The sequence below is a fragment of the Pleurodeles waltl genome, chromosome 9 (assembly GCF_031143425.1).
Source record: "Pleurodeles waltl isolate 20211129_DDA chromosome 9, aPleWal1.hap1.20221129, whole genome shotgun sequence".
In the NCBI taxonomy this organism is placed as follows: domain Eukaryota; kingdom Metazoa; phylum Chordata; class Amphibia; order Caudata; family Salamandridae; genus Pleurodeles; species Pleurodeles waltl.
Window position 1 is genome coordinate 1,089,227,034 of NC_090448.1, and position 15,490 is coordinate 1,089,242,523.

The 15,490-nt window shown below is 43.4% G+C and overlaps 1 protein-coding gene across 1 annotated transcript in view; it reads right to left on the reverse strand.

Moving 5' to 3' along the window:
- The window catches only part of SPTBN5 (spectrin beta, non-erythrocytic 5), a 1,780,873-nt gene that overhangs the window by 684,065 nt on the left and 1,081,318 nt on the right, over positions 1-15,490 (reverse strand). Inside the window, exons 37-38 of the mRNA XM_069208774.1 lie at positions 7,483-7,587; positions 3,335-3,526 (exon numbers count right to left, since the gene is read on the reverse strand). Coding sequence (XP_069064875.1) covers positions 3,335-3,526; positions 7,483-7,587 — 297 coding nt within the window. The remainder of the gene's footprint in view (positions 1-3,334; positions 3,527-7,482; positions 7,588-15,490) is intronic.

Below are 15,490 nucleotides of genomic sequence, written 5' to 3' on the forward strand. Positions count from 1 at the left end.
GGGCTAAAAACAACATTTTTGTAACATTACTAGATAACTTGACATGTCTGTGTTCATTTTGATAGATGAAGGGTATTGTTAACATGTTTTCTAAAGTGGTTTTCCCTATCATAAGGCATGTCTACAATTTTGCCTGCACTTCTGGGTGAAAGGCCATGGCTTTCAACCAACCTAGTCAGTATACGACTGCTGCAACGCTATTTGTCTGAAAACTGTCAAGGACAGATCCATAGCTTTGTCTATGTTTTTGGAGGATGCTCTCTCAACGTCCTGAAGTATTTCCCTAGCGTCTTTACTCTTATCCTTCAGTAAAAAATATAGGAGGGCCAATATGTCCAACCACATCTGCCTGACATACCTTACTAAAAATGGCCCAAATGGCTAGCACATTACATACCCTGATAGAGATTGCTGCCATAGATGAGAAACGTTTAGCCGACCTTCTTAGTACGGGGGAGCTGAACACGGGGCAGAAGGATTCCTAGTCTGCCCTTGAGCTGTCTGCATGACCACTGAATTAGGTCGTGGATGACCTATCAGACATGCAGGCAATTTTTTAGGATCTTTGTACATCTTATCTAGTCGAGGAACAACAGCTGCAAGAGAAGCTGGAGTTTTCATCAGCTTCAATCCTTCCTCCCAAAGCTGAATCCTTAAAATCCTAAGAGAAACATTCCACTTGTTTTACTGGCAAAGGTAAGTCAAAACACTTAGAAGCCTGTTCTAAAAGCTCATGAAAACCTCCTATATGCTCTGAAAGAGAGTTAGCAGGTGATGGTGTGTGATGCAGACAGAGGAGCGACATAATCATTGCACTTCCGACCAGAACTTGAAGGATACAGAAGAATTTCCCCTTCTTCCAGTAGTTCCTCCACATCACTCTCAATATAATCGTCTCATGGTATTTAGAGGTAAAATTCTTCTTTACTTTCATGTTTGCAGATCCAAGGGAGTTTTAGAAAGAGACACTTCACCGGGTGTATCAGAAAGCCATGGAGCATGTTGTATTGGAGCATTTGCCTTGGGGAACCTCTTGTGGTAGTTATTCAACATGTGGTGTAAATCTGTTACCAAACAAATGGGCACAGAAATTGTGTCTTCATGTGAGCAATATTATTCCTCATAGGCTCATCATGCAGGTAATATTCCTAGAAAGTGTCATAGCGACGAGCGGCAGATAGTTGCCTATCTTGAAAAGACAAATTTCCTTCCAAATATGTGGAAGTGTCCTTTCCAGGGTCCTCATCATCGGTGTCTTAGCATTTGACATTAAGTTGACTGGGACTATAAGCTAGCCCAAATGGCCCCTCATCACCAGACACTTCCATCTCTAGGAGAAAAAGAAGACACCTTACTTGGAGATATCTGATCTAGACGTAAAATTACTGGAATCCTTTCCTCTGAAATTATTACTGTCTCATTCTGTGCCACCGACAGGCTTGTCGACAACAGTGCTTACAATGAGGAAAGAGTTGATTTTTTCAAAACCACCTGCAAGAGTGATGTTGGGCTCGTCATGGTGAAAGTTCCTGTCGACTGAATCGCCATTGACAGTTTCATAGACGAAGAGGTCGTTTTCAGTTTCCTCATCGACGAGGAAGATGTAGCCATTTTCAGTGCTGTCAGAGTCACCAACTCCATAGTCATAGCTGGCAAGGTGGGTAACATTGCTGTCAAAGATCTCCCTGTTGACGCATCAGCTGTTGACAAAATGACCCTCACTGACAGGTTTGTCAATTAACTGATTTTTCTTGATGGGGGTTCCTTAAAAGTAGTCCCAGGCACTGCTGAAGAAGAGGAAGACTTTTTTGTGAGAGGAAAATGGACTAGAAACTCCTTTAATCACAGAGTCCTTGCTGTGAGGCTTTACTTTCTTAGGATCTTTAACATATGAAGTTGAGCTCACATTTTTATGCTTTGTACCTGGTGGGGAATTACTCTGCCCCTTGTCTTCAGAATCAGAGTCAGAATGATTCTTCTTCTTTTGAAGCAATAGAAGCAGCCAGGCTTCACAATCTCTTAACGTTTTAGCAGAAACAATTCTGCAGTGAAGATGCAAGCAATAAAGGCATTATTCTTTTTTGGAATCCTCAGAAAATAATCTTCGTTTCTCGCAAGATTTGTAAGGCCTGGAATGCTCCATTTTAGATTCCTTTGACATGGTGTTATTAAGGAAAAGAACTCAACAGTTTTTACCTCTGAGTTGCTTGAAGTGTCAAATATCTCACTTCTGAGAGAAGGAAAGGGTCAAAAGGCGAATGAGGCACTGTAACTGAGCAGGGCTCAGGAAGTCTCCCTCACACACGACTTTCGGTTAGAAATCTGAGGTATGGTGGCCCTGCAGGGGAAGATTGCTTCAGGGTCTCTGTTCTCATTGGTTAAAGTTTGCTTTTTATAAAACAATATGAATTGGTTACTAATGTCACTTAGCTTCTCGCTGACTTTCAATGCTTATGTTTGGCTGTGCCTGTTATTATTACTGTGGCACGCCCACCATGACAACAGGGAAGATTCAAGCATTTGAGTCTATGATTGATTCTATACCGGAGAAGCTTTTCTTCATTGCATCTTGTACTATATGTTCTTGTTCAGTTCCTTACATACTGTACAGTGTGTTTCAATGGGAAACCACTAACGCATTTTTTAAAAGCAAACTATAACAACCATCCTCCAGTGAAATAGTCTGTTGTTCATATAAGTGGAAGAAAGCATCTAATTTAGATTGTATTATGTAAAAGGGACAGAGCAGAACACTAACACAGCTACTACGATTTGGTGCTGTTTTCCTCTTTCCATGCACTAGCGCACTTTAACTGACTATCTGCTAACGCACATACCGTTGCACCATCGTCCACTGGTGGGTGGATGGGTGATGTCAAGTATACTCTTTGTACTAGAAGGGGAGTCTTCCATTGCAAAATATTATGTTTTGGCATAGTTTAACACGTTTATAACTTTTGTGAAGTACAGTACAGCACACATGCGAAGTTAGAAACGTTTAGAAAAAGGGAAACGTTTCTCTATCTTAATACCTGCCAAGGAGGCATACATTTTTGGTGTAAATCCCTGCCTACCATTTTTAGTAGATAGGGATTTGCATTGAAGCTCATGGGAGGTTGTATGGAGATGTCCATGATCCAACCATGGTACGCCTCCTTGACGAAAAGTAGCACAAACAGCTAGCCTGTTTGTGTTACTTGAAGCTACTTTTCAGCTAGAAACATGTTTTGTGCTTGAAAGAAAATCCCCAAATCTACATTTTACAGCAGTTTGCATCACATTTGTGAGACAAACCCAGCAACATGATTACAGAGTGCCCTTCTTTTCTGAGTACCTCTGCCACATTCTGATTGAAGAGTGCTAGAAGCAGAGCGATATCCAGCTCCTTCCGCCGGGTGCTTGAGAGCTCTTTGATCCGCATCCTCCTCTCCAGAACAGAATTCAGCTTCTGCTTGATGTGCATGTTTTCCCGATTCCTGTCTTCTTCGCTCTGCAATCTCGCTGCCTGGTCTTGCAGAGACACCATCTGGAAATATCAGAACAGCACAGTGAGAGCTATGACCTTATAAAGAATCTGTGATTAATGTTCAGTACAGTTCTTGAGCAGGACTAACATAAGGGCTTCAGCTGGTTGGACATCACTGTGATGTCATAAGCACCATTTTGCTGTCATGGATACTCTGTGTTGTCATGGACACCGCTGCAGTATCATTGACTGGCATATTCTAGCCTCTTTCTGAATCTGGACAAAATCTGCCTCGCATGGCACTAACAAGTATCACTTTCCATGCCGGAGGCATCAATAACTGACATTTGGCCTTGTGGAGTGGTCAGTAGCGGACTTTTTCTATACATCAGACTAACCCCCACTATTCCAGTAGAGGTTGGTGGTTAAACATATAAACCGCATCTAACTTTTAGCTCTTGAACTCTTGAATATGGATTTATGCACCACTTCTCCCACTTTGGATGGTACTGATGCTATGGTGAGCGGAGGACTCTAAAAGTAGGCTTCCCTTTTCGTGCCAGTACAATATCCTGTTATGACAAGATTTCTTCCATGTTAATGTAATAATTTATTTAATTAAGAATTTTGTAAAATATCGATATTCATTCAGCTGAAATACTTTCATTCAATTTTCACACTTGTTTATTATATATTAAATGTTGACAAAAATAAAACATGTTATCTAAATACATCTTTAGTCATCAAAGTCAACACTCAAACGCCCATCCTTATTTTTGATGTTGACAGATGTTTTCTTCTTGTCATACATTTCCTCAAATGCAGTGGCTGACCACTTCCTCTCCATTTCACTGAAACTCACCTTTCAGTATTCTTGTCATGAGAACCTTTACATTGCATGGGGATTTATTAAAATACATGTCAAATGTGTTTGTCATATACTCATCCTGGCCTTTATATACACACATCACAATAAAACGCATCAACTTTGGATTCCACTGGCAATGTTTTTGCTTCTCTTTACACTGCATTTGACAGCTTTGGCTCAACACTTACGTGCTGCAGTGCATGTAAAATATACATTCTGGGATTGACAATGTAGCACATGCTAAAATGTATAGACTGTTAAACCACTGTAGTGATGTATCACCCTCCCATCAAGCTGCACTACTCTTTCTGTCATCAATGCATGCTGACCTGATTATTTCAATGGGCCTTCTAAAAATCTTCCCTGGATCTCTTGGTGTGCCATCTCATTCAGCTGCTATTGATGGTATCATGGAAACTACACAGTTAAAGTCTGAAAAGTGGATTCGTGTAGATCTAGAAGGCTGAAGCTCCTGCAATAGATGATGGAGAAAAAGACGCCAACGAGGGGCAGGTCACAAGGGAGAGTTGGAAGGTAATTGGCCTTAGATGAGGTGGTGGGACACAGAATTCTACAGGATATGGCCTACCAAGGTAAGGGTGCATTCTTGTGTGTGAGTGATATTGAAAGTAGGTTTCCTTAGCACAGCAGATATACTGTAAAATCTCAGTTCGAGTATCCATGCTGTGGAGCACTGTAAAGGATTAACAGGTAAAACAGTCACATATCTGTGAAAGATGCGCGGGACAGGTATCTGAATTCAGCTTTATCTGCAGTCAATCAGGTACCAGGACAGACGTGGGTGTATTATCTAACGCAAAGCTTTGCTGATGAAAACATCCATCGAGGTAAGAAGTCCAAATTGTTTTAGTGAATAGGGTAACATTTTAAGTCATTCTGAAGAGTATGAGAAAGTGGTTTGTGATGAGACAGAAATGTTTTAGAATATGCTAACAGTGAAACCAAAACGTAAATAATGTTTATTCTTTTCATAGTCAAAAGTGTCACAGCTCATACATGCTCTATTGAGTGGTTGATGTTCTGTCAACGCCTTGCAGCGTGAATTAATTAACTCCCACTAACCTCCTTCATACTTTGCCAGTTACCATTTCTTCCCTATTTTGTTTGACCTCGTGTAGTGCATGATTAAAGACCCACAAGAAAAGTCTTACTTGATTCCAGTAATCTTGCCAACTTACACTCAATTTCCAGACTCTTACTCTGCAACATTTTTGTCAGCAGAACTTGGTTCAAATGATTCATTCCTTCCTGGAAAATCAAATATCTTACTAAACCTTTAAGGGTCAGATTTCACCTGTGGAGGGGGCCTAATCTCTACTTTTCACCTCAGTTGACAATCTTCTTCTGGTAGCTGATGAAGGCGGCTGCCAGAATCAGGAGTCTTGTAGACAGATGACCGGTGTCTGACATTCTAGCTATGTCAATCTGTGTCACCTCCATATCAATGATTTTAATCTGTCTTCATTTTCACCAGAGCTGTATTTGCTGTCCAGTCATCGATATCAATAAATTCCACCTCTCTCTTCTTGTCTCTTGGATAGGTTATTATGGCTCCTGATACTGCACCTATGCAACGATGCACAAATAATGCCCAGCGTCAATGGAAAGTTCCAGCCTGCTACTAACAGTCTTAGAGCTTCTGACTGTTGAGTAGATACTGAGGGCCTGCTTTAGAGTTTGGTGGATGGCATATCTGTCACAAACGTGGCGGCTATCCCGTCTGCAGTATTCCAGGTGCCATTGAATATAATGCACTTATCATAAGGTGGACAGGTTATCCATCACATTTGTGATGAGGTATCCCACCTGACAAACTCTAAATTAGGCCCTAAGTGTTAAAAACCCATTGGCAGAAAAACTAATAGCAAAATGTTTCCGAGACAGAAAGACCAATTGCTCAATAAATTCTGGCCCCTCTTGATGGTTATTTGTCCCCAACAAAGTTTTCAGTGGTAAAAAACAAAACTAGAATGTCTTATTGATGCCCAGGTAACCTCTAATAGCGGATTTTCCTGCTGAAGGGTTATGAAGGGTTACAAGGAAGATATTTTTCATGTTTGTCACCTAAACAGTACTGGCAAATCTTTCATCCTGACCAAACTGCTACAGACGATTCTCCTGACTAAGGCAGAGTACTGCACCAGCCGTTTTAAGACAACGTAATACAGCAATAGTCATGTGTGTTAGGCCATGGAACATTAAATTACAATCGCCACACCTTCGGCTGATCTTCATTGGTTACCAGTAGACAGCTGGAAGAATTATAAGGTGCTATTCATCGTACATAATACTTTCATCAGCGAAGTCCTTCATTATTCAGTAACACCGTTAAGTTTTAGGATCTTGCATGGAGCGTCAGTTTCTCTGCCTGCTTTTTCTTGACTAGCTCAAAATTAATAAAGTCCAGTAAGGATGGCAGAGCATTTTTAAGTTAGACTGTCATCTTCTGGAACACTCTGCCTCTTTTCATACATCTGATGGAGACAGAGACCTATCTAGCATTCAGAAAGCAGGCTGACCCTTGATACTATGTAAGTGTTTCTCCAGGGCTGAGTGGTCACTTGGTGCTTCAGAAGCACAGGCACCTTGTCAAACACAAGGCTAAACTGGTTGGCCTGAATTCTGCATAGGGACTGAGAGAGTCAGACATAATAATCTAATGTTCTTACAGGTTCTTGGAGAGTGAGTATTGCAAAACATATTATTTTCCTGAGAAACAAGCTCTCACAGGCATTGCATTATACAGAAGCCGCTTTGGAAAAGTTCTCAGCCAGCAACATGCAAACATGACTGCTCTTCTGAGGTGGACCTGCCTCTTAGGTCCCACAACAAGAAGCAGGAACTAAAGTAAACAGACTAAATGCACTTGGCCATTATAATAGAATATAAATGTCCACAAAGTTAAACTGCATAAACTCCACGTCATCTTCTCTGTCTGGTGCTCCTTGCACTTACCTGGGAATTAAGTGTGCTTTAAATCCAAACATCTATCCATACAAGCAACAGTGAAGTCAGAAATTAGAGGTCCTCTAGCCAGACAGGGGATCCTGCAACTATCAATGCCCAAGTACCAGTGCCAATGTATTCCCTCAACCTGGCACAATGTTTCCAGACTTGTCCTCCTTACCTTTTCATCTTGTGATCCCAGCAATTTCTCAAAGGCTTCATGCTTCTTGATCGACCTCTCCACTTCGTCCACAGAACTAGCGAGGTCACTGGATTTCAAAGAAATCTGAAGCAAAAAAAACTTGATTTTCACATCTGCACACCGCATTGCTGGTTCTACAGCGCCTCCAATCAATCATTGTATTTCAATACATTTTGCAGACTTACTTTTACATAACATTTTTAAATATCGGATTGGAGAGGTGCAAAAAACAAAAATTTACCTTAGAGCTGGCACTAGCAACAATACCTCTAGTATCAGAAACAACACAGGTATCCCCATGTCTTACACTTGTTGCTTTGTTATGCAATCCACACATTACTGGGACTTATCTTACCTTTCAGAGGAGTTTCCTCCAGGATACTTTTCTGCCCAGTTTATGTTAAGAGGTTTGCTCCAGTATGAGGGCTCTCCCCAGAGGAGTATGGTGTGGACAACGTCCGGTGTTAAGGAAAATTCAAAGCTCCACTGGCTTAGATGGAGCACCACATTTTAAGGTTTCTTCAGCAAAGCAGGTCTTTTTCCTCCGAAGATGCTTCCAGCTTCATGGCAGGAGTAAAAATGTCTCTTGTGCAAGGTCACCCATGCCAAAGAGGCATGAGAGAACTGCTGTAACAAATGTGGGAACTGGAAATGTAGCCTTAATGTGAGGGAGAATTTTCAGTGTCCACATGAAAAAGTCCCAGATTTGCATGGTGTTTTCTTTTGCATGTCACAGAAATGTCCAGTTTTTTCCTGTACAACACTGCAAAGGTTTTTTACATAGTGATTTTGCATCTGACAAACACAGCTGAACATGGTGTCAGATTGGTTACCATGCATTAGGCTGACAATCTAGCACACGTTTGTCTTACATGATGGTTTGCACAGGGACTGCGCTAGACTTGGAGGGAGCCAGACTGACAACTCCCGGCAGCCATCTAGCCATCAGGACAGTTTCCTAACAATATAGCTGGTGGCTGGTCTGCCCTTTGAAACACTCCCTTGTACTGTCCTCAAAAGGATGAGGGGAATGAAGAGGAGGATACACGGGACATCCGTCTTTTCTTGGCAGACATCACATCATCTCCCTCTAAATCAGGCCCGACATCCTTTAATATTCGTCATTTTCATGTTCATCACACTACTCATTGTTCGCGGAATTTCCACCTGCTAGTTATTGGAAACCTAGTTATGATGCTCAATCAAAGATTAGGGGCCAGATGTAGGAAGGAAGCAATTTGCGAGTTGCAAATTGCGAGTCCTTCTGACTCGCAATTTGCAACTCGCAAATTGCTATGCAGTAAGGTGTCTCAGACACCGACTGCAACTCGCTATGGGGTCGCAATGACCCACCTCATGAATATTCATGAGGTGGGTCGCAAATTGCGGCCCCATAGCGAGTATAGGCACTCGCTAACATGGAGGCCTGCTGTAGTCAGCAGGCCTCCATGTTAGCGACCTGCTTTTAAATAAAGCATTTTTTTTTTTTTGAAATGTAGCCCGTTTTCCCTAAGGGAAAACGAGCTGTATTTCAAAAAAATCCGAAACCTTTTGTTTCGGTTTTTTCAGGGCAGGGAGTGGTCCCTTGGACCACTCCCTGCCCTGAAAAGTATTTTGGGGTCCAGTCTCAAACTGGAAGGGGTCCCATGGGGACCCCTTCCAATTTGCGAGTGGGTTACCATCCACTTGAAGTGGATGGTAACTGCGACTCCATTTGCGACCGTGTACGCGGTCGCAAATGGAGTTGCATACCACTGCGACTCGCAAATAGGAAGGGAACACCCCTTCCTATTTGCGATTCGGAAATGCATTTTGCGAGTCGGTAACGACTCGCAAAATGCATTTCTGCATAGGAAACACACATTTGCGACTCGCAAACGGCAGATTTTGCCGTTTGCGACTCGCAAAGTGTTTCCTACTTCTGGCCCCTAGTGTAGAAACCATGAGGTTAAAGCTGCCCAAAAAATAACTGGTACCACACAAGCAAAGACGTTCATTATAAGGGTAACATCAGTTACACCTGACTGTTTACACACAGAAACAATATGGATTAGTGTCATTTCACACTGTGATATTACCTGCTATCCAAACACCAGCCTGCCTCTTTTATCGCTGGGCTTTCAAGACACAAAACTAGTTTAAGAGGGAGACATATTCTTCACAGAGGAATGATTTGAAAATGAATCTCCTATTCCACTCTTCCAAGGCCCTTTAATGTTCCTGGGGAAGACCAATAAACGCATGTCCAACTATTCTCAGTTCATGAAGGTAAGCCACAACCAAACAGCTCCTTCTGCAGTGGTAGCACAGTGGACAATCTAAAGGGTGAGCTTCACAAATTTCAACCATATCTTCACACACCACACGGTAAAAGCATACTACTGCACCTTCTACTACTCCCCCAACACACACACAGGATACATGTTGAGTCAAACAAATTATGAACATAAAATACTGTGGCCCATTTAGTCACTGGTACTTACGCTACACATACCAAGGCTAGGGTGTGTGTTTACAATGAAGCTAGGAAGTTCAACTATTGACCGGTGGTTGAAGGTCAAGGGGCAGTTCAGTTTCACACTTCACAATTATAGTGGGTATCTACATGGGCGAAGGCCTAGCTTGGAAAAGTGAATCTAACTTCAGAATAATCTAATCTATATTCAACCAGTTCTACCTGGGGCATCTCTGTTGTTAGAAGACTGCCTGTTTTGTAAACTTTTTACCCCTAACCTGCCAAGCCGTGATTGGTTTATTTCACCACCATGTTCAGAACCAGGAATAAATTAGCTAGGGGCCACCTACTTCCTCCCATCAAGCAACACGGGAGTGAACTAATTTGGAGTCCAAGACATTACAGCAAAATCCTCAAAGGGAGAGGAAACAGTCTCTTGCAAACGACCATCCATTTGCTAGCATGAAGTGTAACCTTTTTAAAGCTGTCAGATCGGAACTACTGGGAAGATTATGCAAACACTGTTTGCAGGGGATACTTTTCTGTGCTAGCTGAATAAATCTAGAAATAGTGCACCACACATCGTAATTGCCTGAGATGACTGTATGCATCTGTGTGTTTTTTAATATTATGAACATAGCTGAATGGCAGAAGAGCACTGTATACATTTGTTGGCAGAGATACTTTCAAAGAGTGAAACTAGGCAGAAGGTGCTGGGTTCTGAAGGAGGAGGTGGACTAGGTACTTGGTTGCAAAGTACTGTTCTTTGAAGAGGTATGAGTTCAGCTCTTATGTATACTGAAGAAGGGTAAGGGCTGTCCCGATGGATGCAAGAATGCTGTTCCAGATCCTATGTGCGTAGATTGGGAAATCATATTGTCTAGTTGTTTCTTTTTTGGCACTACTCAGTCTCCATGCTGACTGTGCCCTGGCTGTGGATGCACATTTCAGTAATGAAGTATAAACACATAGGAGGCCACAGTGAAGTAATCTGTTTTGAACTGAACAAAAAGATGCTTGGGAAAAAGGGGCATGCCATACTCGGCCTCCCACAGGGACCTCAAAACTGAGCTCTTTCAAAGGAAAGAGAGTGCACTCTCTGTTTCAATAAGTGTACCCTGAGGTCTAAGTGCAGTACAGAACCGTGTACAAATTTTAGACCCCACGAGGAGAAGGTTAATATATATGCTCAGCCCAGGTCCTCCTACTCCACAAGCCACACAGAGAACCCCAAGAAGCACCACACACCATGAACTCAGGGACCCCCTGCCACTGGGGAGCAACAAAATCTGGTGTCACAGTCATTATACATGGCATCCAATCTTACTATCATAAACATCCATTTCAAGTGACAAAACTACCTTTACATTATAGTGAAGCTTCCAAAGGAGGAAAACAATGCAGATCTGAAAAAATGCCATTGCTTGAGAAATAGCGGGCAGCAGGTTACTAAAAGGGGTAGCCCTTTTCTTCTGTTAAACTGTATTTATGAAATAAAACTGGATTTCGTAAATAAGGTGTTTCCTGGACCAAGCTAATCGTACTGAACTTTTTAACAAAGTCTGTAGGTGTGAAAAAGTTATAATTTGTCATTGAAGTTCAGTTAAGAACAAAATATCGGTATCTGACAAAGTTAGAAAATGTCTGAACTTGAACATGAAGCATGGTTTTTATTCTATTTGATTTGTAGGCATTTTTTTGTCAGAAAATTCTCTAATTGTTCTAATGACCTATTTTTAGTTGGTTTTATCTCTTTCTTAAAAAGTCTTTGCAAACGCCGACACAATCATTAGTTTGAAAAGTTTTCTAAAAAAGAAAAAAGACTTTTTCGAGCAGAATGAGACGAAGTTTTCGCATGGCCATGTCCTTTTAACTCTAAGCGCTTAGAAATCGGATCTGCTTGAAGCTGCCAAGCGCTATACAGATTAGTCTCATAAGGGATACCGGCACGTCACAAATAGTCTAGCTATGGTTTTTGAGGCCCATGACTTGGCTCTCGGGCTCGCTGTTGTCACGTGGCCCCCCGGAAGGCCGCGCAGCTTTGTTTACCACTGCTGAGCCCGAGTTCTATTTTGGGCGGAACGACTCTGTCCAGGAGAGCCCTGTCCTGAAAATAGCCGCGGAGGCCAAAGGTGAGGATTCCAAAGAGAAGAGCGTCTCTCCTTCTGGTGAGCTACAGCCAAGGCTGCCAGTAGATCCGCCGCTCGACGGGTCCTCTGCAGAGAACTGAGAAGCGCTAACAGACATTGGTTGCATGCGTCTTTCTAAAATACCACGAAGCTATCTTTTATTATAAGCCTGCACGTCTGGAGCCGAAAGGAGTTTTCCAGGGCAAGCCACCAGGAGGCGGTACTCAATTTCTAGGTCCCTTACAGGTGTTACTAGGCCAAATTTTTTCACACACAGTCATATGGGATGTCAGGCGGTGAAGGTCTGGTCCAATATTAAAGCGCCCGCCAACATTCCAGATCCTGGCAGTGAATGCACAGTATCAAGTGACTGGAATCACAGTATGTCACGACATCAACTACTCAGGTTCGCAATAGGGCAGAATAGTGAGAGCTCCAGGGTTTACATTAGGGCAGAACAGTGGGTGCACAGTATAAGCTGTCTACAAGTAGGTCGGGAGAGTGCACAGAAATAGGCAATTAGGTTTATAATATAACATAATTTTGAGGGTCCATTGTTAAATAATGAGGATAGTGAGAACTCGGGAATATATTAGATACTTCACGGCAGCTCGTGATACTTAGCCCTCGTGATCACATTAGGGCAGAATAGTGAGTTCGCTGAATTAAATACTCAGGAACACATTAACACCTGATATTGAGTTCAAAGTATTAAATACTCAGGAGCACATTAGGGTTGGATAGTGAGTTCACAGTGCTAATCACTCTTGACGGATTATAGCATTAAATACTGAAGATCACGTAATGTCAGGATAGCGAGTAAGGAGTATAAATATTCAGAATCATATCCAGTCAGGAGAGAGAGCACACTGTAATAACTGTTCAGGGCCGTTTCAAGCCAGGACAGTGAGTAAAGTGTTCAAATACTCAGGTTCGTCTCAGGACATCGAGTAAAGTTTAAATGCTCAGCATTACGTTTGTGTGAATGCCCAGTGTTAAATGTTAAGGACCACATTAGAAGAGAATAGTGTTAGTTAGTCCTGCCAGGTAACTGTCTCCAAGAACATTTAATGTACAAGAGGGAATGACTTCGAACAAGTCCACCATGTAACAAATCACTACTACCTTAAAACATTTCAGAGATTACTGTCCCTGCAGATTATGGGACAGAAAGGACCAAAAACACTTCAGTCCCCGCAGATTGCGGAACAGACTCCAGCCACAGCGCACTTCTATCCCCGTAGGTGTGGTCAAATACTGGGCCTACAAAGCACTTCTGTCCCCACATCTATAGTAACAGATTAGGCCCACTAGGCACTTCTGTCCCTGCAGATGTGGGGAAAGATTGGGCCCATAAAGCAGTTCTCGCAGAAAACCACATTATTTTTCCAAGGAAGTCCCTTAATATGAGTGACGGTAACAAACCGAGTAGCAAGATGGAGCACGCGAGGCACACAGCATACATTCTCACATTTGCCTCTTGCTACAAGCTTGCTTCCAACTGAACCCCAGCCCTAGTGGTGTAAGTGGGCACAGGGCTTAAAAGCACTACCACTGACAGTTCTGCCCCTCTCTCCTCTGCCCTCTGTTTTAAAAGTCCCCATCTTGGCAACCTCTTTTCACAGCCACTGCCCTTACAGTGTTTCTCGATCATAAGATCGACAGTTTGAGAGAGTGGGAGACCCAGTGCCCCCCCATTCCGCAAAGCCAGGTGCTGCAGTGAGTCCACTTTGTCTGTGTCATGCCAGCAATGTAAGGTGTGCTAGGTAGGCCTTCACAGCAGGAGAAGGCGGGATTCCGCGAGTGACACGTGCAGCACCCAAGACAGGTATTCTTGTCTGACATCCTGTGCTGCACAGAAGCTGGTCGGACTCAGACACTCACACTGTTATGCGTCCATTTTCTTACGATAATGGCATTACTCCTAGTCCTACTCCCTCGCCTTCCTTTTAAACCAATGAGGCCTCCCGCCTCCCCCTAGACCCTCCCTTCCCCTTTTAAACCCCCCCCCACCCTTACCTCCTCCTGTACAAAAACCAAGCCCAAGCAGCAACTCGGACAGTCCGTACCGGGAGGGCGGGAGGGAACGGAAAAGGAAGGCGAGGGAGTAGGACTAGGAGTAATGCCATTATCGTAAGAAAATGGACGCATTACCTCCCGTCCCTCCCTCGCCTTCCTTTTAAACCAATGAGACATAGCAAGAAAAACACAGGAGACGGACACTGAGTTGCAAGAACCTTTATTCATATCCTGCCCCAAGGACACCAAAACACCCTACCCCTATTACCTCATAGAGGATAAGACCCGGTGACCTAATACCGACTACAAAGTACCCAAGTCCGATAGCCTATAATGACGCACAAACGTCAAAGGTGAAGCCCAAGTGGCGGCCCTGCAAATTTCCACCACGGAGGTCCCTTGTAGTTCCGCCACTGTAGCCGCCATACCTCTGGTAGACCGACCCTGAATCCCTTGAGGCGGCACTACCCCTTTCAAGGAATAGGCCAACAGAATCAAAGATCTCACCCACCGACTCAAGGAAGCCGTGGAAGGTTTCTCACCTTTACGTGCCGGACTGAAATTCACAAAAAGCGAATCCCCCTTACGAAAAGAAGCCACCACCCGCAGGTACTCCAATAAAGCCCTGCGTACATCCAACGAATGCAAACGGACCTCTTCCTTTGAGGAGGGATCAGGACAAAATGAAGGAAGGATAACCTCCTGACGGGAATGGAATGAAGAATTGACCTTCGGAATAAAGGAAGGAACCGGAACCAGAACTACCCGATCGGGAAAAACCTTACAAAAAGGAAAGGACCAGGCCAATGCCCCCAACTCCCCTAACCGACGAGCCGAAGTAATGGCTACCAAAAAGAACGTCTTCAAAGACAGATGGCGTAAATCACAGTACCCCAGTGGCTCAAACGGGGCCTCTGTCAAAACATCCAAAACCAAAGAAAGATCCCAGGAAGGAAAGGAACGTACTGGGCGAGGAAACAAATTAACCAGACCCTGAAAGAATCTAGGCATCAGGTGCCCTTCATCCTGAAGATTCCGCCACGGACCTCTGAATGCCTGAATCGCCGCCCACTGTACCCTCAGAGATGCTACTGACAAACCCAATTGTGCGCCGTCCTGTAGGAACTGCATCACCTCAAAGATAGACGCGCAGGTAGGATCCAACTCATGATTCAAACACCAAGAAGAAAAAACCCGCCACTGTCTACCATAGGAAAGTAAAGTGGAACGCCGCCTGGAAGCCAATAATGTAGAACTCAACGCTACAGGTACCCCCAGACCCGTCAAGCCCCGCCGTTCAACTTCCAGGCCGTCAAGTGCAACCTCCTCAACGACACCACTGAGAGGCAGGGAAACTCCAGGGGGGATGGACAAAGAGGCAGAG